This window comes from Myxocyprinus asiaticus, chromosome 2 (genome assembly GCF_019703515.2).
Source record: "Myxocyprinus asiaticus isolate MX2 ecotype Aquarium Trade chromosome 2, UBuf_Myxa_2, whole genome shotgun sequence".
NCBI classification, from domain to species: domain Eukaryota; kingdom Metazoa; phylum Chordata; class Actinopteri; order Cypriniformes; family Catostomidae; genus Myxocyprinus; species Myxocyprinus asiaticus.
This window is the reverse complement of record NC_059345.1, coordinates 20,238,698-20,263,653: the sequence shown is the minus strand read 5'-3', so window position 1 is coordinate 20,263,653 and position 24,956 is coordinate 20,238,698. Positions and strand designations below refer to the sequence as shown.

The 24,956-nt window shown below is 36.4% G+C and overlaps 1 protein-coding gene across 3 annotated transcripts; it reads right to left on the bottom strand.

The window, feature by feature from the left end:
• Window positions 1-410: 410 nt before the first annotated feature.
• LOC127414288 (circularly permutated Ras protein 1-like) lies at window positions 411-24,289 on the bottom strand. 3 transcript variants are annotated; one of them, XM_051652224.1, is made up of 20 exons: window positions 24,069-24,225; window positions 23,242-23,325; window positions 20,715-20,807; window positions 19,271-19,363; window positions 18,981-19,067; window positions 18,435-18,532; window positions 18,125-18,325; window positions 14,704-14,754; window positions 14,514-14,603; window positions 13,513-13,664; window positions 11,898-11,979; window positions 11,639-11,763; window positions 11,347-11,431; window positions 10,301-10,407; window positions 7,117-7,226; window positions 6,401-6,512; window positions 6,076-6,216; window positions 4,723-4,816; window positions 901-951; window positions 411-816 (listed from the first exon to the last, which is right to left on the bottom strand). In XM_051652224.1, exons 2-20 carry the CDS (start codon window positions 23,321-23,323, stop codon window positions 721-723), a joined length of 1,950 nt encoding a protein of 649 aa, XP_051508184.1. In that variant the 5' UTR covers window positions 23,324-23,325; window positions 24,069-24,225; the 3' UTR covers window positions 411-720. The 3 variants fall into 3 exon arrangements, 1 of the variants encoding a protein (XP_051508184.1); XR_007892776.1 differs by having other exon boundaries at window positions 720-816; window positions 4,723-4,884; window positions 24,069-24,286; XR_007892777.1 differs by lacking the exon at window positions 411-816 and having other exon boundaries at window positions 4,723-4,862; window positions 24,069-24,289.
• Between the last annotated feature and the right edge of the window lie 667 nt (window positions 24,290-24,956).

Genomic DNA, 24,956 nt, shown 5'->3' with positions numbered 1-24,956 from the left:
GTTAAATTAGCAGACAAACAAACAAACAGATGTCTTTTGGAGGGGGGAAACCAGGTGTGACAAGATTTATGGGTACATACCGACTGCAGAGAGACTTATGTGTTAGATAGAATCGCCTCATTTCATGAATGCTATTTAAGAAGACAAATTATACTCTACAGCTTCCATAAATAGAAAGAATGAACATTAGAGAGGAAGATATAAAGGAAACAGAAAGACTGTGAGTGATCTGTGCACCCTTGTCACGAACAACATCACTGAGGTTGGCTCCAACCAGTTACACCTTTTCTCTCAACAATATACATCACTGTGTGTTCAAATTTTTTCAAAGGTTCGCTCCATAAAAATAGTTTGGTTCATAAAAGCATACATAATTTTCACAGTTTTGTAAGGTGTTGTGAGCACAAATAGTAAGAGAAAGCAGTATGTGACTGTAAAATATTTTATTATCTTTATTATTACAGTTCCCGGGGACATTGGTAATTTGACGAACATTTATACAAGTTCCCAGACAAAGATAAACACTGGTATGTGTTGAACATGGAGGCTTTCAACTACAGGGGTTACTAGGTCATTGACTCATACTTACACAACAACATTCCAAGAGGTATTAACTGTCCATAGTACGTGACTGATACAGCAATTCATTACATTTGTAAAAGTGAATGGGCATGTTACCCATTTCAGACAATCAAATTACTTCTCATGAGTCTTGGCAGCTCAGTTCTCCAACATGGGAACTCTCTGTCCTTTTCTGTTCACACTCTTTGCTCTCTTCATTTGGTAGATCACCTTGGCCGCCTCGTCTGAGAAACTCTTGGGGAGACAAATATTCTTTTGAGTTAATGTATATAGATAGATATATTAAATATACTTTATAAATAATATATCTCATCTCACTGCGTTGGAAGATGTTCGGCTTGCTGGTTGGGTGTCAGTTTCTGTTGTGTTCTGTTTATATAGAGCAAAGTGTTTTAATGTTTTTAATAACAATGACTTTAACGTGTTTAACAAGTCACAATGATTCATTCGTAACGCCTTGGGTCATAATGCCTTGTTGTTGCTGAGCAGATTTCAACACATTTAGTTCAGCAGTCACTGACAGATACTGTAACCAGGCCCACACGCAATCTACGTGTGCAGAACTCAACAGAAAGTTCCGCAGAATTTACACGTCCCTTGCTTCCTGTGTGTTTGTTTATTAATTATTTTTGTGTGGCTAATCTGATCATGCTTCCAGCTACCAAAAAGACAAACACATTTTCCTATGTTTAAATCAATTCCACAGAATTCTGCAGATTTTCTCCAACAAATGAGTACAGAAAATTGGTAACACTTTACAATAAGGTTTTATTTGTTAATATGAATTAATCTCATTAGTTAACATGAACAATACTTTTACACCACTCATTATCCTTGGTTAATGTTAATTTCAACATATACTAATACATTTTTCACATTAAAGATATACAATTAGTTAAAACATTCTTGAAGGAATATTCCGGGTTCAATACAAGTTAAACTCAATCGACAGCATTTGTGGAATAATATTGATCACCACAAAATTAATTTTTACTTGCCTTTTCTGCCTCAATGAGGCACTTACAATGGAAGTGAATGGGGCCTATCCGTAAATGTTAAAATACTCACTATTTCAAAAGTATAGTCACAAGCAGGGTTGGGGAGTAACGGAATACATGTAATGGGATTACGTATTTAAATACAAAATATTAGTAACTGTATTCCACTACAGTTACAATTTAAATCATTGGTAATTAGAATAGAGTTACATTCAAAAAGTATTTTGATTACTGAAGAGATTACTTTGCATTTTATTGTCATTTGTTTCATTTAATATTTAGTCCTTTCAGATGGAAAACATTTACACATATAAATGATGCGATCCAAAGTGCATTTGAACAGTGGTGAAACACTTTCTTATGATGTGTTACATTCATACGAGCAGACAGAGAAGTACGTTTGAAGAAGAAATAGAAATAAACCTTGTGTAAATTGTCAGCTTTACGCTAAGCTAAAATGCTATTTCTAGCCATATTACATGCACATGTTACCAGGCATGATCGTATTTTTTTTATCAAGAAAATTCACGTTAGATCATAATTTCTTTTTTTCTAGTAAGATCTTTGATATTAGGGCAAAATTCATATTCTTAATAATTTTTGTATTGTTTTCCTGTAAAAATATCTAAAAATCCTTAAAACAAGATCAATTTGATTTATCTTGTTTTAGAATCAACACTGCATAAGATATTTATGTTTTTCAGAGAATGTACTTTTAACATGTGTATTTTGTCTTACTGCACTGGCAGAGTTTTTATAGTCAAAACAAGTGAAAAAATCTACCAGTGCTGAAGAAGTAATCCAAAGTATTTAGAATACGTTACTGACCTTGAGTAATATAACGGAAACATTACAAATGACATTTTACAGCATGTATTCTGTAATCTGTAGTGGAATACATTTCTAAAGTAACCCTCCCAACCCTGGTCACAAGACATAAAGGATATGCATGTTAACATGATTTTGTTGTGATAAAATCACTTACTAACCTTTTCTGTGTGAAGTTTTTTACAACTTCGTTTCCATGAAGATATAAATGTCAACAAATCCTAAAACACCACTATGACTTAAACAACCATACATTTAACAAAATAATTAATGTAAGTGCTTGAAAAAATGTATAAGCTTCACTTTTCTGCCTTTAAACCCTCCAAAAATTGGCCCCATTCAGTTCCATTGTAAGTGTCTCACTGTAACTTCAATTAAAAAAAATTAAAAAAATAAAGAAAAGGAGGGATCCTTTGGAATTATTTATTTATTTTGGTAATCATCATTATGCCACAAATGCTGTCAACTGAGCTTAACTTGTATTGAACTAGGAATATTGCTTTAACTAACTTGAACTACAATGAACAATTGTATTTTTATAAATTAACATTAAGCAAGATTAATAAATGCTGTTAACATACACTATATTGCCAAAAGTATTCGCTCATCTGCCTTTAGACGCATATGACCTTAAGTGACATCCCATTATTAATCCATAGGGTTTAATATGACGTCGGCCCACCCTTTGCAGCTATAACAGCTTCAACTCTTCTGGGAAGGCTTTCCACAAGGTATAGGAGTGTGTTTATGGGAATTTTTGATCATTCTTCCAGAAGCGCATTTGTGAGGTCAGACACTGATGTTGGACGAGAAGGCCTGGCTCGCAGTCTTCGCTCTAATTCATCCCAAACGTGCTCTATCGGGTTGATGTCAGGACTCTGTGCAGGCCAGTCAAGTTCTTCCACACCAAACTCGCTCATCCATGTCTTTATGGACCTTGCTTTGTGCACTGGTGCACAGTCATGTTGGAACAGGAAGGGGCCATCCCCAAACTGTTCCCACGAAGTTGGGAGCATGGCATTGTCCAAAATCTCTAGGTATGCTGAAGCATTCAGAGTTCCTTTCACTGGAACTAAGGGGCCAAGCCCAGCTCCTGATAAACAACCCCACACCATAATCCCCCCTCCACCAAACTTCATAGTTGGAGCAATGCAGTCAGACAAGTACCGTTCTCCTGGCAACCGCCAAACCCAGACTCGTCCATCAGATTGCCAGATGGAGAAGCGTGATTCGTCACTCCAGAGAACACATCTCCACTGCTCTAGAGTCCAGTGGCGGCGTGCTTTACACCACTGCATCCGACGCTTTGCATTGCACTTGGTGATGTATGGCTTGGATGCAGCTGCTCGGCCATGGAAACCCATTCCATGAAGCTCTCTACGCACTGTTCTTGAGCTAATCTGAAGGCCACATGAACTTTGGAGGTCTGTAGCAATTGACTCTGCAGAAAGTTGGCGACCTCTGCGCACTATGCGCCTCAGCATCCGCTGACCCCGCTCTGTCATTTTACGTGGCCTACCACTTCGTGGCTGAGTTGCTGTCATTCAAATCGCTTCCACTTTGTTATAATACCACTGACAGTTGACTGTGGAATATTTAGTAGCGAGGAAATTTCACAACTGGACTTGTTGCACAGGTGGCATCCTATCACAGTACCACGCTGGAATTCACTGAGCTCCTGAGAGCGGCCCATTCTTTCACAAATGTTTGTAGAAGCAGTCTGCATGCCTAGGTGCTTCATTTTATACACCTGTGGCCATGGAAGTGATTGGAACACCTGAATTCAATTATTTGGATGGGTGAGCGAATACTTTTGGCAATATAGTGTATATTGTTCATTGTTCATGACACTTAACTAATTTCATTGTTCATAACACATTTACTAATGTTAACAAATACAACCTTATTGTGAAGTTTTACCGAAAATGTGTACGTGTGTGTGTGCATGAGAGTGTGCCCTTTTATGCTGACTGAACAATGACAAAGCATTTGTTTTTTCCCTTCAACCCTCATAAACTATGGTTCAACTTTGGGGTTTATTTTTTCACTGTCAAATAAACAGTGATCTTAACATTAACAAACATTTTTATTCACATTTTATTTATATGTATTCATATTTGAAAGTAAACGAACTACTGATCTGTAAAGCATAATGTTTGTTAATGATTTCTTAATGTGTGTTTTATTACTATGTGTCAGTGTGCATGCTGAATGTGATGTGTTGAAATGTGATGTGTTAAAAAGTATTACATACATTAAGTTCTTTTATTTATTGACAGTGATTATTTGGGTTATATTGAGGTTGTGTTCTGACCTGGTTGACACTGGTAAGGTCTTCACAGATCATACTCATAGTACTGATCCAGTTCCCATAGATACTCTCCTCTTTAGGGCTTGGCTTCTGTTCACTGAGAGGTTAACAAGACTAAGAATCTCACACACATATGGGTAAACCTGAAAAAGAAATGTCTGGGTCCTATTTCACCCCAAAAAATCAACAGATAAAAAATTTGAAATTACATTTTGAAAGAAAATGAAGCTTACTTTCGGTAAGATTAAGATTTTTGCATTGTGACATTATTTTCATGTCAATTAAGGGCAAATTCTCATTACTATGACACCCTGTCTATACCGGACACGAACATCCCATCATCAAAATCAAAAAGATCCCATTATATTCAATGAAGCTGTCTACCGTCTCTTGTTATGTGTCGTGTTGCGCAGACAGTAAACGGATGCTCTGTTTTAGAGTTCAACAGTCGGGTTCTGGAAGAAAAAAGCCCACTCATTTTTTCTACTATGTTGTTAATCGATGGTATATGCCTCTGTTAAAGCCACCAATCTTTGTTATCTCAACTTCATTTTTTAGAAATTGTGTTTAACAGCTGAAAAACTACACTATCCATGATCCTGAAGAGAAACGCTCCACCCATCAGAAAATCCCGTCCAACAAAGTGTGCCAAACAAGCACCGCATGCAAACGAGTAGGTCTCCCTGCACTCTCAAACTACTTATATCTTTGTAAATATCTGAATATTTTGCAATAAAATTTAAATATACTGTTATTATACTTCTAGTCAACAATCTATATTTTTGCCATTAATTTATTACATATTTAAATAACTTCTGACTGCTACATTAAGGCCAGCTCATAATGTTTCTAGTCTCTGTACTACTAATTTAAATAATAGTTTGTTTCTAACCACATTTATACGCCATTTTAGCAACAATAACATTAGAATAATAATTATATAATAAGTACATGTTTATACCACTAGATTGGTATCTCCTCAACCACCACCAGTGTGCAGCATCCACCTGGATGATGTTATGGCAGCCATAGTGTGCCAGAACACCCACCACACACCAGCTATTGGTGGAGAGGAGAGTAAAGTGATGTAGCCAATTCAGGGATGGAGATTATTAGGAGGCCATGATAGATAAGGGCCAATGGGGGGAATTTGGCCAGTGTTACACCACCTACACTTTATGAGAAGTGCCCTTGGAGTTTTAATGACCACAGAGAGTCAGGACCTCGGTTTAACTTCTCATCCGAAAGACGGACATGTCTTAACAGTTTTTATGAGATTCACCCCTATACAGTAGATATGTACACATATGACCTCAGACAGCTTCATCAGTAGCTGTCTGGAGATGTTCTCTGTACCTGATATCTTTGAGGAGGTCCTGTTGAGCACGGAGTTGCCTCTGTGCTTCCTGTACTCTGCCCTCCATAGTCAGTCTGGCACACAGCTGGGCACAGTGAACGCCCAACACAGACATATTTAAACTGCCCGCCCACACCCAGCTACATAGAGAGAGAAACAGAGATGTAGACTTTCTATGCCCACGATGATAATTTTAAAGATATTTTGCATGTAAGAAAATTCATTATAAAGTACCAGGTTGAGTATGGTAAGATTTTAAAATGAGTGATGTGTCATGAGATGGAGAACTGGAGGATATTGACTGTGATTGTGTGTTAATTTTACCTGCTTGTGGTTACTCGTTTCTGTTGAGTGATGACTCTCGTCACTTTTTGCAAATCTCGAGTCCTGAAACTGAGCTGCAACTGAAAAGGGACCCTGTCTCTTCTTTGGAAACCTATACAAACACACACTTAGCTATTTACTTAGTTACCTAAATGGGGAAATCCCATAAACGTCTGTTGTTTTTATAAAGGTAATTATAATGACTATAAACTCTAACCCAAACCCTAACCTTACCCTCAAAAGAGAAGTTTAGCCTTTTCATAAAAATACAAAAACAGTATTTGCCTAATTTATGAATTGATTTAGCATTTGAGGTCATCCCTGAATTTCCCTAAAGGTTTTGGAGATGGTTTTGTCTGATTTACTGTATCAAACTTTTTACTATACATTTGTACACAAAACCATACACTCTGACATACTTTAAGCATCTTGGTTATTTACCTTTTTCCAATGTTTTAGCATTGTTTACATGTTTAATATATTCTTGATTTCTCAGCTTAAAGCCCAACTTTTCTCTTTGGCATTTGGTCCAACAGAGTTTGGATAATTAATTAGTGATATTACTAGTTCTCCTTCTGTATTTTCTTTTCTGTACAATTTGTTTTCCTTTATTTTTATATCTTATTTCATACTTGATTATTGTACAGTACATTGGTCAACAGTCTGTTTTTATAAATAAATTGACACATTTGATTGCAGTGTAATTTTGTACTTACTTTCAACCTTTTCTGGTCTGACTGCAAACTGGAAGGAGATCTCAACTCCATCTGTCACGTTACCGATCTCTCTCACTAAGCGATGATCATCCTCCTCATAGGGGAAGTACCTGTGACAAACAGAGAGCAAACAGAGTGAGAAAAACAGAGAGAACTTATGTGCATCAGTGCTGGGTGTATCCAAATAAAAAGTAATTTGTTTCTGTAATCCAATTACTTTTAGGTCAAAGTAGTGTAACATTACATTTTAAATTCATGTAATCAGATTACAGTTACAGACATTTACTTTCAATTAAAGTAATTATTTTTAAGCACATTACTTGCGCAAAAGTAATATGTATAATTCATTTAAAATATGAATTAATATGCTGAAGGGTGTGCGACAATGACTGAGGAGGAAATATAGATATTTTCATTTCCGCTAGTTATTTTGAGTGGAAAAACAAAAACCTTTCTAGGATTAAATTTTTAGAGAAGTAATTAGTAAATTGTAGTAGATTACTTATTTTGAGTAACTTCTCCAACACTGGTGTGCATGTATTCATTTGGGGGTATAATGCATGTTATGCATGTATTGGTTTGTGTGTTTAGGCTAAATGTGGGTGGTAGGTCTGATCACTGACAATGATGAAACAGCCTACAGAGAGGAGGTGCACACTCTGACACACTGGTGTCAGGAGCATAACCTCTCCCTCAACGTCAGTAAGACAAAGGAGCTTGTGGTGGACTTCAGAAGAAAAGACAGAGAACACAGTCCCATCACCATCAATGGAGCACCAGTGGAGAGAGTCAGCAGCTTCAAGTTCCTGGGTGTCCACATCACTAAGGAACTCACATGGTCCATCCACATTGAAGTCGTTGTGAAGAAGGCTCATCAGCGCCTCTTCTTCCTGAGACGGCTGAGGAAGTTTGGAATGAACCGCCACATCCTCACACGGTTCTTCACCTGCACTGTAGAGAGCATCCTGACTGGCTGCATCTCCGCCTGGTACGGCAATAGCACCGCCCACAACCGCAAAGCACTGCAAAGGGTGGTGCGAACTGCCAGACACATCATCGGAGGTGAGCTTCCCTCCCTCCAGGACATACAGGTGCATCTCAATAAATTAGAATGTTGTGGAAAAGTTCATTTATTTCAGTAATTCAACTCAAATTGTGAAACTCGTGTATTAAATAAATTCAGTGCACACAGACTGAAGTAGTTTAAGTCTTTGGTTCTTTTAATTGTGATGATTTTGGCTCACATTTAACAAAAACCCACCAATTCACTCTCAACAAATTAGAATATGGTGACATGCCGATCAGCTAATCAACTCAAAACACCTGCAAAGGTTTCCTGAGCCTTCAAAATGGTCTCTCAGTTTGGTTCACTAGGCTACACAATCATGGGGAAGACTGCTGATCTGACAGTTGTCCAGAAGACAATCACTGACACCCTTCACAAGGAGGGTAAGCCACAAACATTCATTGCCAAAGAAGCTGGCTGTTCACAGAGTGCTGTATCCAAGCATGTTAACAGAAAGTTGAGTGGAAGGAAAAAGTGTGGAAGAAAAAGATGCACAACCAACTGAGAAAACCGCAGCCTTATGAGGATTGTCAAGCAAAATCGATTCAAGAATTTGGGTGAACTTCACAAGGAATGGACTGAGGCTGGTGTCAAGGCATCAAGAGCCACCACACACAGACGTGTCAAGGAATTTGGCTACAGTTGTCGTATTCCTCTTGTTAAGCCACTCCTGAACCACAGACAACGTCAGAGGCGTCTTACCTGGGCTAAGGAGAAGAAGAACTGGACTGTTGCCCAGTGGTCCAAAGTCCTCTTTTCAGATGAGAGCAAGTTTTGTATTTAATTTGGAAACCAAGGTCCTAGAGTCTGGAGGAAGGGTGGAGAAGCTCATAGCCCAAGTTGCTTGAAGTCCAGTGTTAAGTTTCCACAGTCTGTGATGATTTGGGGTGCAATGTTATCTGCTGGTGTTGGTCCATTGTGTTTTTTGAAAACCAAAGTCACTGCACCCATTTACCAAGAAATTTTGGAGCACTTCATGCTTCCTTCTGCTGACCAGCTTTTTAAAGATGCTGATTTCATTTTCCAGCAGGATTTGGCACCTGCCCACACTGCCAAAAGCACCAAAAGTTGGTTAAATGACCATGGTGTTGGTGTGCTTGACTGGCCAGCAAACTCACCAGACCTGAACCCCATAGAGAATCTAAGAAATTAAAGCAAAAGGAGCCCCTACCAAGTATTGAGTACATATACAGTAAATGAACATACTTTCCAGAAGGCCAACAATTCACTAAAAATGTTTTTTTTATTGGTCTTATGATGTATTCTAATTTTTTGAGATAGTGAATTGGTGGGTTTTTGTTAAATGTGAGCCAAAATCATCACAATTAAAAGAAACAAAGACTTAAACTACTTCAGTCTGTGTGCATTGAATTTATTTAATACATGAGTTTCACAATTTGAGTTGAATTACTGAAATAAATGAACTTTTCCACGACATTCTAATTTATTGAGATGCACCTGTATATACCAGGCGGTGTGTGAAAAAAGCTCGGAGGATCATCAGAGACTCCAGCCACCCGAGCCATGGGCTGTTCTCACTGCTACCAACAGGCAGGCGGTATCGCAGCATCAGGACCCGCACCAGCCGACTCCATGACAGCTTCTTCCCCCAAGCAATCAGACTTTTGAACTCTTGATCTCCCACGATCAAATACATCAGCACTGCACTTTATTACTCTTTTATCTCAAACCGGACTGTCATAAATTATATTACTGTTATTATATTATGTCTCTCTTAACAACTTACTATAAACCGACAGCCTGAATGTCAATACAGTACAATACAACCTACTGTACATTCTATATATACTACTATATATACTTTTTTATTTTTATTGAATAATGTGTATCTATATAGTGCATATTGTATACTGTACAGTGTATGTTATTATTTGTATATTGTGTTGTGTGTAATTATGTGTATATTAGACTTTAAATTGTGTTGTGTTAATTTGATGTTATTGTAAATTGGTACATGTCTCATCACTGTCATGACTGCCATGTTGATCTGAACTGCACCCAAGAATTTCACACACCATTGCACTTGTGTAAATGGCTGTGTGACAATAAAGTGATTTGATTTGATTTGATTTGAAATGTAACTGATACAATACTTACATGCCAATAGGTGTCAGCAGTGTTGCCATGACACTAGTTGCCAGGACATTGTCAGCTATAGCACTCTGAATCTCTGTGGCGACTGTACCAATATTTACAATATTGACCTGGGAACAGGGTGTGAAGATTTATGTTAAAATGCATAATTAGTATTTAATATTGCTCATGTGTATAGAGGATAGATTGCTGACTAATATTTAATTATTGTATATGTATGTTATAATACAGTTCTCAATTCAATGAGATATGCAAGTCAACCCATGTACAAACTGATATTAATTTAAATGAACTGTTCTGATGCAATAAACTCTTCAAATACACTAGTGGGGAAAAGAGTGAACACAAAATCATCCTCTCTTCTCTGTTATACTGTGTGTGTGGGTGTCATTGGAAATAAGCATCAGTTTCTCTTAAATTACCTTTAAAGTACATGTTGCTTAAACCCATTAAAACAGGTTAGACCTCTACAAGGGGTTATACAGGCAACACAAGCATTTTCCAAATGGTTCAGGATGTACTAAAACAGTGTGAGTTGTAACTCTATTAATGACAGACAGCAGTATTGGTTAAATGTAGACTGGTAGGGTTTTGCAGATAATGCAAGAGAATGTTTTACTACAGTGTGACAGCATAAGTGACAGACCGCACATTTCCTAGAAAGAAGCAAGAACTACAAGGTGAACTGAATGACTATTAATTATGTCACCTAATTAATATTCATGACACAATCTGAAAAGTTTAAGAATGTGCCCCGCTCCCCTTCAGATCATTTCTACTCTCCGTTGAGTGACAGGGTGATCATTTTCCACATGATTTACTTTGTGATACAAGTGTGTGAGATGTAACCAAATTAGTAAATTACAACACCCTTAGGAGACACTCTGTGTCAGGCTCGTGTCTAGAGTTCCCTCTTATCTCAAGGTTTCTCTAAACCGGACTCAAAATCTGACTATACCTTCTAATCTGAGTCCAGCTCTATGACCCTGCCTGCTCTGACCCCAAACAGAATAAAGGTGGATTGGAGATGATCAGAAGCAGTAACTCACTCTGCCTCCAGTGTGGTCAGCCAACCTCCCAACCTCTGCCAAACAACAGTCCTCTCCTTCAAAAGTCATGACTGACACTATAACACTGTAAAAAAATAACAATTAAAGAATGACTTAATTACTCTGATTAAATTATACATGTTAATATTACGCTTAATTAATGTAATTATTTTTGTCAACTAATGTGTGTTTTGAAGAAGAGGCACTAGGACACTTTTTATTAATAATGTGCTCGGTTTCTTAGTTTAAACTAGCATCATATTCAAAATGAGATTTTTTCTTTATCACTCACCCCTTTTCTGCAGCATAATAGGCTAACTGGTTGTAGAAATAAGGCGAGGGGACGGGACAATGGGAAGACTCTTGTTCTAATTGGCCCAGACCTATGTTGGCCCGCCCATCTGTGCAAATTATGACCTGAAAACAAATCAGTAAGTAAAGCAGCTAATTTGCGTGTAAATATATATTAAAATAGCCCCACTCGCTTGTTCTTGGTTATATTCATTATTACATTATTTGTTTTTTTAGAGCATGGAATTATGAATACAAACCTTTGACCCTGTGAACTGTGATGCCATGGCGACAGAGATGAGAGCAGCTGGTCCCAGTGCTGTACCACCATGCTCTCGGAGTCTGAGAGGAGGAAATAGTTAAAAAATGAACAAAACAATTAATCACATGTTGAGAGCCGTTCAGGTTGTATTTCAAAAATCCAGAAGAGAATTAGCATTTTTGAGCCTCGGGTTCCCTCGGGATTTGCCAGTGGGGTTTTTATAATGGCAGTTTTGGATTTAGGAGTAAAATAAGTTCTATGGTAAACATTACTTGAAGATACGTGGACACTGTGACATTTTCATCTCTATTTGTTACATATTTATTTATATTGCATTAAAATCTTACGACTTGCTGAACATATTTGGCCACCACCAGTGAACGCTCCCCAATCATCACACTCACACGGGGAGGATATCATTTCATGTTTAAAACGATTAAACCAGTAATTTTCTGACTCTGGAATGGAAATATTCCTTTATTTTAACATTTATTAAATGGCTCTTAGCACACCTGAAGATTATATTCAATTGTAAGGACATGAAAGCAATGTGATCATTGTCATTGCTCATACTCTACAATCTTTATGCGTAATGCAAGTTTTTTTTTTTATGACATATTGTATACTCCTGTCTTGTTTTAATGCTCTTTAAGGTGCTATATGTTTACATTTATATTTATTAATTTAGCAGACATTTTTATCCAAAGCGACAGACAAATGAGGAATAGAGCAAAAGCGATTAATCCTAAGGAGGCAATAATATGAGAAGTGCTGCAATACAGTTTTAATTTGTTTTTGAAAGTTTCAAATATGTACACTTGTTTGTACTATACTCTTGCCTTTCTGTACTAAAAACGTAGTTTTATGCTGCAAAGTTCTGCCTTCTCACATACGGTATGTCATAATTTACTCACACTCATGTTGTTCTAAACATGACTTTCTTTCTTATGCGCAACACAACAGATGTTTTAATGAATATCGCGGTCCGTCTTTTCCATACAATGGCAGTGGATAGTGCCTCACATTTGGTCAAAGGACCCAAAAGTATTATAACAGTTGTTCATGCTAGTCGTGCGTCATATTCCAAGTCTTCTGAAACCATACAATAGGTTTTGGTGAGAAACAACTTTTAATGCAAGTAATCAGTGAAAACATGTTGTTGTCTGTTGCTCATTCATGAGCGCTATGAGAAAAGCTTGTTCACAGTGGCTTGCGTGTTAACGTGAGAATTTGCATTGTTTTTAGTGCTAAGCAATGCAAGTTCTCATGTGTGTACAAATTTTTAAATGGATGGACAACAGCTATGCAGATTTATTGTGGCATTATTTCGGTTAATCACACTTATTTCTTAGTTGCAATATGAGTGCAATATTGCCATGCATTTATTCATTAAAAGGCATTTTCAGCTAAAGGGGCATGTTTTGATTATTACAGTAATTCCGACCCATCAATTATGTCATACACCATGCATGGGGATGTTGATTGGTACTTTTGTCCACTGGGTCAGATAGCATTTTCCCCAAAAACGAACCAAAGTTCACTTGAAATAGGACCGAGAGGACATAACAAAGGTACATAACCAAACAATAACAGCCAGAGAGCATTCTACCCACTCCTTGATTTTCTGAGTAAGAGGCTGGATAGTCTCTGCAATGCAGTGAGGGGTGTTGTAGTTCTCTCCCTCCTTCTTCAGGTAGTCATAGTCCAACAGAGCCCAGTCTCTCAGAGACACAGGAACCCCAGTACCGTCCCCATATACCGTTACCTGAAAACCACAAACACAAACATCATGCTTCACTCAACTAATTTCTCTGTTAATATGAGAGTAACGAAAGCAGTTTGACAGTATTAACAACTGGGGAAGTGGTTATTTTGTACATTCCTCTTTTCATACAAGAATGTGTGAAGATAAAACCTAAAAGAGGCGACCAAAAACTACTTGCGATATCTATTAATGTTCTTTTATGATTTACTGATCTACTTTTCTAGAAATTTATTTTTTTGGTTGCTAGTCATTTTATTTGTTTCTTGTTTTGCACATAGGCTATTCATGATGAAGACAAACCAAAAAGCCACAAATGTTTCCAAACCAAAAACAGGACTACAAAATGCTCACTCATCATTGCTTGAAATCTCAGTCACTATTAAATATCTGCATAGATTTGGCTTCAGTGGAATGTAGTTCTTCCTCATGTCTGTGATTCCTCAGCACAACAGTAAGATTTACAACATACTGTGGCCCCAAAAAGTATTTGGACACTTAGTATGAATTTCACTGTGAAATTCAGAGGATGTTTTAAGTCAGGTCACACAGGTGTCCCAGCAGAGTAGCCACAGGGGTAGTTTATCACATTAATTATGTATCATTTAAAACCAAATAAACTTTTTGTGAAATGTTTATTAAATGCAGTGACATTCATACATTGTTAAATGTGGCTTAAGTGTCCAAATTCTTTTTGGCACCAGTGCACTGTATATGCCAGTGATAAAAGCCTATTTTACTACAGCTTGTGTACTAACATTTTATGTTCGATATTTTTTTTAATTCTTGTTTCTGTCACTCTTCTGATTCTTTTCTGGCTCACTCTTTGTCAACTCCCATAAGAGTCTTTACCTCATTGTTAAATGTCACCAGTGCCACTCTTCGGTGAGGTGATGTTTTCTGCAGGGAGGACAGCACCATTTGAAGAGCTTCTTGGACTCCCTGAACCCAAAAAATGGGAGAAACTTTACTAAGTCAGAGACAGGACTCTATGTCTGTTAATACCAGCATAGGATATGGAACTGGAATTGTCACTACTTACTTGCATTCGTGAAATATATGTGGGTGAGCGCATGCTGTTACCAGGAAAGATCTAAGAGAATTGACAAAAAGAAAAAAAAAAAAAGAACACAGACGTATCAAATGAGAGTATTGCAAACATAATGGGTCTCATTCACTAAGTGCGAACGCACGTATTTGTGTGTTTGACCTGTGTGCAAACGTTTTGATGCAAAAAACATCAAAAGAGGACTTAAATATTGATCTGTTTCTCACCCACACCTATAATATCACTTCTGAAGACATGGATTAAAACACTGGAGTCATTTGGATTACATTTATTCTGCCTTTATGTGCTTTTTGGACCTTCAAAGTTCTTGTCACCATTTACTTGCATTGTATGAACCTACAGAGCTTTTTTTTTTCTTCCAAAAATCTTTGCTTGTGTTCAGTAGAAGAAAGAAATTGAATCTTGAATGACATGAGGGTGAGTAAATGTTTGGATGAACTATCCCTTTAAAAATAAAATTCAAACTACAACTCAACCCACACGGAAACAAAAACCACAGACTCCTGGTGGCCTTTGAAATATGGAATGTGTTAAGCTATATATATATATATATATATATACACACACACACACACACACACACACACATACGCACACACGCACGCACACACGCGGCCAAAAGTTTGGAATAATATCCAGATTTTGCTGTTTCTGAAGGAAATTGGTACTTTAGTTCACCAAAGTGGCATTCAGCTGATCATAAAGTATAGACAGGACATTACTAATGTAAAAACAGCACCATCACTATTTGAAAAAGTCATTTTTGATCAAATTTAGACAGGCCCCATTTCCAGCAGCCATCACTCCAACACCTTATCCTTGAATAATCATACTAAATTGCAAATTTGGTACTAGAAAATCACTTGCCATTATATCAAACACAGTTGAAAGCTATCTGAATCATTAAATGAAGCTTAACGTTGTCTTTGAGTTGCCACAGTATGCAATAGACTGGCATGTCTTAAAGTCAATATTACATCAAAAATGGCAAAAAAGAAACAGCTTTCTCTAGAAACCCGTCAGTCAATCATTGTTTTGAGGAACGAAGGCTACACAATGCTTGAAATTGCCAAAAAATTAAAGATTACATACAAAGGTGTACACTACAGTCTTCAAAGACAAAGGACAGCTGGCTCTAACAAGGACAGAAAGAGATGTAGAAGGCCAGATGTACAACTAAACAAGAGGATAAGTACATCAGAGTCTCTAGTTTGTGAAATAGATGCCTCACGTGTCCTCAGCTGACAGCTTCATTGAATTCTACCCGCTCAACACCAGTTTCATGTACAACAGTAAAGAGAAGACTCAGAGGTGCAGGCCTTATGGGAAGAATTGTAAAGAAAAAGCCACTTTTGAAACAGAAAAACAAAAAGAAAAGGTTAAAGTGGGCAAAGAAACACAGACATTGGACAACAGATAATTGGAAAAGAGTGTTATGGATCGTAACCCCATTGAGCTTTTGTGGGAACAGCTAGACTGTAAGGTGCGTGAGAAGTGCCCAACAAGACACATCTATGGCAAGTGCTACAGGAAGTGTGGGGTGAAATGTCACCTGAGTATCTGGACAAACTGACAGCTAGAATGCCAAGGATCTGCAAAGCTGTCATTGCTGCACATGGAGGATTTTTTGATGAGAACTTTTTGAAGTAATTTGAGAAGTTCTGAACATTTTTTTCACATTGTAATAGTAATTTTTCACATTATTAATGTCTTGACTATACATTGTGATCAGCTGAATGCCACTTTTTTCTTTCCATAAGAGCAAAATCTGTACATTATTCCAAACTTTTGCCCGCCAGTGTGTGTGTATATACACACACACATATATATATATATATATATATATATATATATATATATATATATATATATATATATATATATATATATATATATATATACACACACACAACCGGTCAAAAGTTTTGAAACTCTTATTCTTTATTATAATTTTTTTTCTTCACATTTTAGAATAATAGTAAAGTCATTAAAACTATGGAATAACATAAATGGAACTTTGGGAATTATGTTGTAACTAAACAAAATTCAAAATAAATCAAAACTGCGTTATATTTGAGCATCTTCAAAGTAGTCACCCTTTGCCTAGAATTTGCAGACATGTACTCTTGACATTTTCTCAACCAAATTCTTGAGGTATCACCCTGGGATGCTTTTTAAACAGTATTGAAGGAGTTCCCATTTATGTTGGGCATTTATTGGCTGCTTTTCTTTATTATTTTGTCCAAGTCATCAAAGTCTTTTTTTTTTTTTTTTTTTTAATATATACAATTTTTGTTTTATAATGAAATAAATTAATATAGTGTCACAATTATATTTTTCTCTTCAAAACTAATTTCAAACATTTAAGCATACGACTTCAGATCAAAAGATTTTTAAGATCATGAGAAACATTTCAGTCAGGTGTTTCAAAACTTTTGACCGGTAGTGTGTGTGTGTGTGTGTGTGTGTGTGTGTGTGTGTGTATATATATATATATATATATATAGGTTATATAATTATTAGAAACTGAATAAATAAGTGACCCTACAATAAGTCTTAATTATTTCAGTTACAAAAATGACGTGCATTATAAACAGTGTTGGGTAAGTTACTCAAAAATAGTAATAAAAAACTAATTACTAATTACTAATCCAAAAGTAATCAGATTACTTTAATGATTACTTCATGGATTCATACTAAAATAATTTTCACAAAATAGTTATTCCAGTCACCAATTTCAAAATAATTTATATTTCCTCCTTGCTCATTGCCATTGTCTGTTCAGCTGTCAAAGAAACACAAACAGATGTACATATGAACATGTTTTATATGGTTTCTACATAAATAATATTATTTTAGAAATATGTGTGACCCAAGTAAAGTAATTAAAAGTGATTAACTTTTTGACAAAAAAAATAAAAATAAAAATATGATGTAATAAGATTACAATAACTAATTAACTCATTATCATAATACACCCAACACTGGGTTTCTAACTTGATCTGGGATAGGTGCTGCATAAAAATGAAGCTGGCTAATGAGAGGACTGAAACGTTTTAATGTAGTCTAGGCCTATATAAAAGGTGTTTTAAGAATGGCACACTTGGCTTTACTATAACATTTTCTTTAGAGAGCACTGAGCAGAAAATCCTAATATGAAGGTGGTTTGGGTGTGCCAGTTAATATCTGCAGACATGCACTCCTTCATTTAGAATAATCTGGATTAACTGACATTAGTGGTAGAACCAATTTAAGAATATTTTCTGTGATAACTTTTTCTGTGCTTTTAATTAAGAAAATTTGAACTCCATAATTAGTGAATGAGATCCAATGAGAGCTCTGGGGGGGGGGGGGATAATGAAAGATGTCAATAAAACAGAAAACTGATCACCACCTCAGATGTGACACTCATACTTCCAGAAATATCCACGCAGAAGACAATGAGCATGTCATCTAGATTCTCATACTCCGCATCCCCGTCATCCTCCAAGTACATTATATCCCTGCCTGGAGGAGGCCGCAAGGGAAACCGTCCCCCCTTCAGTGCAGACAGGGTATAGACATTAACTTTTCCACAAAACTCACAGCTCCACGTCTAGAAGGAAAAATGGACAGGAAGCATTTTCAACAAAGCATGTTGTGTAACACAAATATCAGTCAGGCACATGGCGCAGTATGGTTTTGCAACTATTGCTGTAACTCACTATCGTGTTTTGGTGTGTCTCTGAGTTGCTTGCAGAGGATAAGATGGCATTGCATTTCACACAATGTACTGGTTTCTGGTTGCTCTGTATACCAGATGCTAAGAAAACAGCATGTGAGCTGGTCAAACTTTTAATAGGTAACAGAGAATTTTTATGTTTGCGAATAAAAGTCAACATGAAATCTAAATTGATCCAATTTACTTTCTTAGTGCATGCTCCTGGTTTTATTATGCCTGTATCACCAGTGCATGCTACTTTAAAAGAAAACATCTTTCCTAACCCAACCCTAATCCTAAAATGTAACAACTTGCTCCGCCTCTAAAACGTCTTTGCTTTTTGGCTGCATTTAACTATATTTCATATTTCTCAACCCCTCACCTCCAACCACTTGAATTCATTGTGGTATTTGACACCTACTTTCATGATCAAAAAAGTTGCTCCCTACTTTTATTTGTTGAATATTCGAATTCACTCAGAAATACAAATTCCAGAAGTAAAATGGGTTGCAAATGTTGTTTCATGTTGACAGCAGACAGTTTAGCACACCTTTACTAATCTCTACAAGGCTTCCCACTTTCAGTGACACTACATTAACATTAGCTTTAAGTCGAGCCTCTCCATTGTTATCCAAATCTAAGAGAGAAAGAGAGAAAGAGAGAACAATGTAGAAAGGGTGGAAAACATACTTAATGTTTTACAGCCAGCAAAACCAAATAAATGTACTCATTAAACCAATTAATTTGGAAGAAAGGTATTTTGTGACTTGACGATTCAATGTATGCATAATGGAAAAATTAGTCTGCGCATTAAGGAAGGATGTGTGAATGTGTTCTCACCTCTTGGTGGCAATGGTGGTGGGAGCGAGCTAGAGCATGTGTTTTTCTGCTGTATGTTTCGGGGCGGTACAGGTGGTGGAACCAATGATGAAGCTGTTAAAAATGGAAATATATACCTAATAATATGTACTGTATAAAATATACTGTGGCTCCAGAAAGTATTTGGACAATTGAAAATGGCTTCAGGTCAAAGATAAAATGTTTTGCAGACTTCTAGGAGATGTTTGGGCATATACTCAGCTAGTTTCTATAACAGAACTGGTGAGTTTCCTCTAAGTCTTAGCCACCAAAACTTTCAGCCCATCCAAACTAGAGCATCAACAACTGACATTTTCTTTTCTATTGCATCCTATATGGTTCTACAGGGTTTATGTGAGGGCTATTGGAGGTCCCACAGTGATTTTTAGTGGATGTATGAGGTCAGTTTCTCACAAAATCACAAAGGTGTCCTTGCAGAATTACCATGGGTGTATTTCATCACTACAGACATTTACCATTTGACAAAAAGAAAGTGTCCAAATACTTCATCTAATTATATCTATTGTTTTCTAATTTAATACATAACAAACTTATTTTTGTGAAATTTGTTGCTTGAAAAGTGTACTTGTGCTATCTTTCTTTATATGTTCTTTGTGCTATCTTTCTTTATATATTCTTTCTTATATATATATATATATATATATACACATACATACACACACACACACACACACACACACACACACAGGTGTTTTTTGTTTTTGGCACCATTCTGAGTAAATTCTAGAGACTGTTGTGTGTGAAAATTCCAGGAGATCAGCAGTTACAGAAATACTCAAGCCAGCCCATCTGCTACCAACAATCATGCTACGGTTGAAATTACCGAGATCACATTTTTTCCCCTTTCTGATGGTTGATGTGAACATTAACTGAAGCTCCTGACAGTATCTGCATGATTTCATGCATTACACTGCTGCCACACGATTGGCTGATTAGATCATCACATGAATAAATAAGTGTACTGGTGTTCCTAATAATGTGCTCAGTGAGTGCATATAAGTACAGTATTTACTGTATATCGCAGAGAGTTTTTTCCACTCTATGATCAACCAATCATCAAGGTTCTTCCTCGTCATCAGTTCTTCACACCCACAAGGGTTTTTTTTTTTTTTAAAGGAAAGATTTATTTGTAAGAGCACTCATGCACCTAAAGGCTTTTGAATTGAATGAATAGCTCCACTCAACATTTAAACAGTCAAATCTTTGGAATCAAACATATCAGTCATTTCTGTAGTTCCTTATCAAAACCAGTAACAAAACAGTTGGTACAATAACATACATTCACAAAGCATGGGTTCATTTCATGTAAGCTCACATGTACAGAGATAATACAAGCCACATCAATTGGTCTGAACAATGTTCATAAAGTAGAGCTAAGGTTAAAAACACAGCGTCATTAACTCACTTGGTTTCTGAATGAAGGTAACGCAGTTGTCATAAGGATGTTCTGTGACAGACTGCGCTCTGGACAGATTACAGGGCAGAGTGGAGGTGGAACCTACAAAATATGAGGATTACAGACTGGCTATTTGCATATTATGATATACAAGGTTCAGAAGCTAAATCAGAGTAACAGTTAAACAATTAAAATGTGTAATATGGCTCCGAATATAATATAAGCAATATAACAATACCCCAATGTTGTCACATTGTGTAGGGTAAGTGGTCACAATAGAAACCTGGCATAAATAGGCTATTTAAAGCCTTTTCAACAAAATGTAAACAGTGAAACAATTCCCGAGGGTGGGAAACAGGTTATCCTTGATCATTTTTCTCCATTGAGCCGAGAGGGGGGGGGGCGTCTGGGAGGTCACAAGGAAAATCTACAGAGCAATGCCCCCTAGCCCCCAGCTATACCCACCATTATGGAGCACAAAACAATTCATCAAACAGCAGCAAATATCTAAAAGATAACAGAAATTTAACATGTACAATATATGTGACGACCTGACATGTATGGAGAAAAAATCCCGCAAACAAAATCAATTAAAGGGATAATTCACCCCAAAATGAAAATTCACTCATCATTTACTCACCCTCATGCCATTCCAAATGTGTATGACTTTCATTCTTCTGCAGAACACAAATTAACATATTTAGAAGAATATCTCAGCTCTGTAGCTCCATACAATGCAAGTGAATGGGTGCCAAAATGTTGACACTCCAAAAAAGCACATAAAAGCAGCATAAAAGTAATCCATAAGACTCCAGTGATTAAATCCATATCTACAGAAGTGATATGATAGGTGTGGGTGAGAAACAGATCAATATTTAAGTCAATTTTTGCTATAAATTCTTCTCCCTGCCCAGTAGGCAGTATGCAAGAAGAATGAGAATCACCAAAAACAAAAGAAGAAGAATGTTAAAGTGAAAGTTAAAGTGGAGATTTACTGAACAGGGAGGAGAATTTAGAGTAAAAAATTTACTAAAATATTGATACGTTTCTCACCCACACCTATCAAATCGCTTCTGAAGACATAGATTTAACCACTGGAGTCATACTGATTACTTTTATGCTGACCTATGTGATTTTTGGAGCTTCAAGTTTTTGGCACCCATTCACTTGCATTGTATGGACCTACAGAGCTGAGATTTTCTTCTAAAAATCTTTATTTGTGTTCTGCTGAAGAAAGAAAGTCATACACATCAGGGATGGCATAAGTATAAGAGAGAATTTTCATTTTTGGGTGAACTATTCCTTTAAAATGTAACCTTTATCATAATTTAAGACTAGTTTTGAACAAGGCATTTACAAGTGTTGGGTAGATTACTTCTGTAATATAATCTGGTACCGATTACAAATAACACCATTAAAATTGTAATCAGTAATGTAATCATTTAGACTTTTATGTAATCTGATTACTTATGGATTATTTTAGATTAACTCATACATTTGGTGTCACATGGCACACACATGAATAATCTTGTACTATTTTGACAAACATAAAGAGCCAATAAGATCATATTCCTTAAACTACACCTTTCTCAACAAAATAAAGAGCCTCACATAGTGTTTCTTATTGATTTAAAAAAATTAATAATTAAAATCAATATTTTTTTTTTAAATTAACGCATTAACACTCCTCGAATAAGACAGCTCCATTTTCAATGTAAGCAGTGCTATCTGGCTGGGATCATGTATGTCTGTACCCCCTTCCTATTTCTTCAGTAATCACATGAAGGTCAGGCTCTAACAAATTTCTAAATTGGTGATAGGAGGTCAGTTGTTTTGTTTCCTAAATCGGCCTATGCTTTCCGAATGTCCAAAGTGCCCTCACCCAACAACATTCATACGCAAGCGCAAAAGTACGAGAACAAAACTGCATTCTTTTACTTGAATGTGATGCGAATGGCACATCCCATCTGATTTTCAAAAACTTACAGTAGTAATTACATGAATATACTCCAAACCTAAACCTAACCCAAACTGTACTGAGACTTAAGCAGCATTCTTTCTCTTACTTCTGTGCAAATTAATATCTGAAGATCAAAAGGGATGTAATGGAAAAACATTTGGAACTAACATGCTGATTTCCTGTGTGATCATGTTGGTCTAAATGCAATCAATTAAAAGTAACTTTGATCTGATTATGTGTATTTAAAAATGTAATGTACTCCAATTACAAATACTTGTTTTGTATTCTGATTACGCATTCCAGATTACATGTAGTCCAGGACTATCCAACACTGATTGGAACCAACACACAAAACCACTGTTAGTGAAAACAAGGCAAATAGACTTTTGACTCAAAAGCTTATCATTTCCAAGATACAGCCCTTGTGATATCTTCCCAGTGTGACAACTCAAAGCCTCCGTCTCCTCTACTAGATTATTTTTAGTTTGTCAGCAATTCTGAATGATTCTTCTTGTCTCATATCTCTTGTAAGCATAACATTTGTTCTCAATAATAGATTTACAGCTTTTGACTGACCTTGATTTGAGACTTTAGCTTCATCTTCTGTTAAGCTCGCAGACCTCCAGTTACACACAACATGACTGCATGCAAACTCCATCTCTTTGAGTGACAGAAAAAGAGAAAGTGTGGTCAAAAATAGCCCAAAATTATACTTACATCAAGCTCTGTTCTTTAAAGTAAAATTAAAATAGACTGTTATGCCCACACACTTCAGCATGAGTCACAGGAAACTCTTAACTCTTTCCTGTCTTTCTTTTATACATAGATAATGGCATTTAATACTGTATGTTTCTATGTAGTTCAGGCAGGACACTAGTTAGTTTTTTCCAAGGCTTTCATTTCCTGGTTCACTCTTACTTTGATCTTGTGAGCGTTGTTGATGGCAGTTGTAGCCATGGGAAATACTCTGGTATACTGAATAAGCCTATTCAGTTATTTATTTTCCTTGTGAAAAAATCTAAATCTAGAAAATGCGCCGACTGATCATTGAGAGGAAACTGGCATGTGCTTTAAATGGTGATTACATCCATCAGTGTGGTTGTACTTTCTTTCCTAGCACAGTTAACTACAAATATAACGTCAACATGACTCACTCATGCATTAAGTAATACTAAAATTATCCTGATAAAACTAAAGACATTTTTGTAAGGCATTGAATAGAGTTAGGCTCATACGCACACACACAACAACAACACATGGACCTAAATAAGTGAAAGCCTTCCTTTTTCTAACTCCCATTTGTGAAGGAAACATCCAAATCTAGCAAATACCACAATGTTTTAAGAAAGGAAAATGGCATTGTAGCATGTTTTAAAGTAAACTGTGTTTAAGAATGTACCGACCTGGTGATGGTAGTTCAAAGTGATGTGTCTGTCATTCAGCTTGCTATAAACCCTACAACATTATGGAAACAAATGTGCACCTTTAACTGAGAAAGGAAGTGAGGAAACCGTGGGTACACGAATAGAACAAAAGTAAAGACAGACAGAGAGAGAGAGAGAGAGAGAGAGAGAGAGAGAGAGAGAGAGAGAGAGAGAGAGAGAGAGAGAAACGAAACAAGATGTCCAGCTTGAATATGGTTAAGTCATGTATCTTTGTTTTGTATAGATTTAGCTGATTTGTCCCTTGTTTTTCCTTGTACTCTTTCCCATACCAATGGACTTTGACTCTATTTGATGTGAAAATAAGATAAGAGGCTTACCTTTATATAGAAAGATATATAGTGTAACCATTTAATTATTAGCTGCAGTGCAAGTCTCTATTGTTACACTATGTGAATAAAAAAAAAGAAATAAAAAAAAAAAGCTCAGCACATTTACATCACAACAATATCACCCCAGGCACAATGTGGATTGTCAAGTTTCTCGTGTGGTGTGCTATGATAACATACAGTGCACTCAAGTACATAATACAACTTATGCATTTTGTAATAATAGTTTAATGTAATTGTTTTTAAGAAAATAACCAAAGGAATGAATCCTGCACACTGCTGTTGCTTGCCACATGTGTATAAATGTATTAATGCAACGTTTCAGTCATGCGACCTTCATCAGGCATTGTTTAAATAAGTGTGCGGTTTACATAAATTACAGCAGTGTGCGGGATTCATTCCTTTGGTCATTCCCTTATTCAATTTTTCCTACGCACCTACATACAGGATTTATCAGGTGTTGTGGTGGTGCTTTGTTTTGTTTTTACATGTAATTATTAAAAAATGATGTAGCCACTGA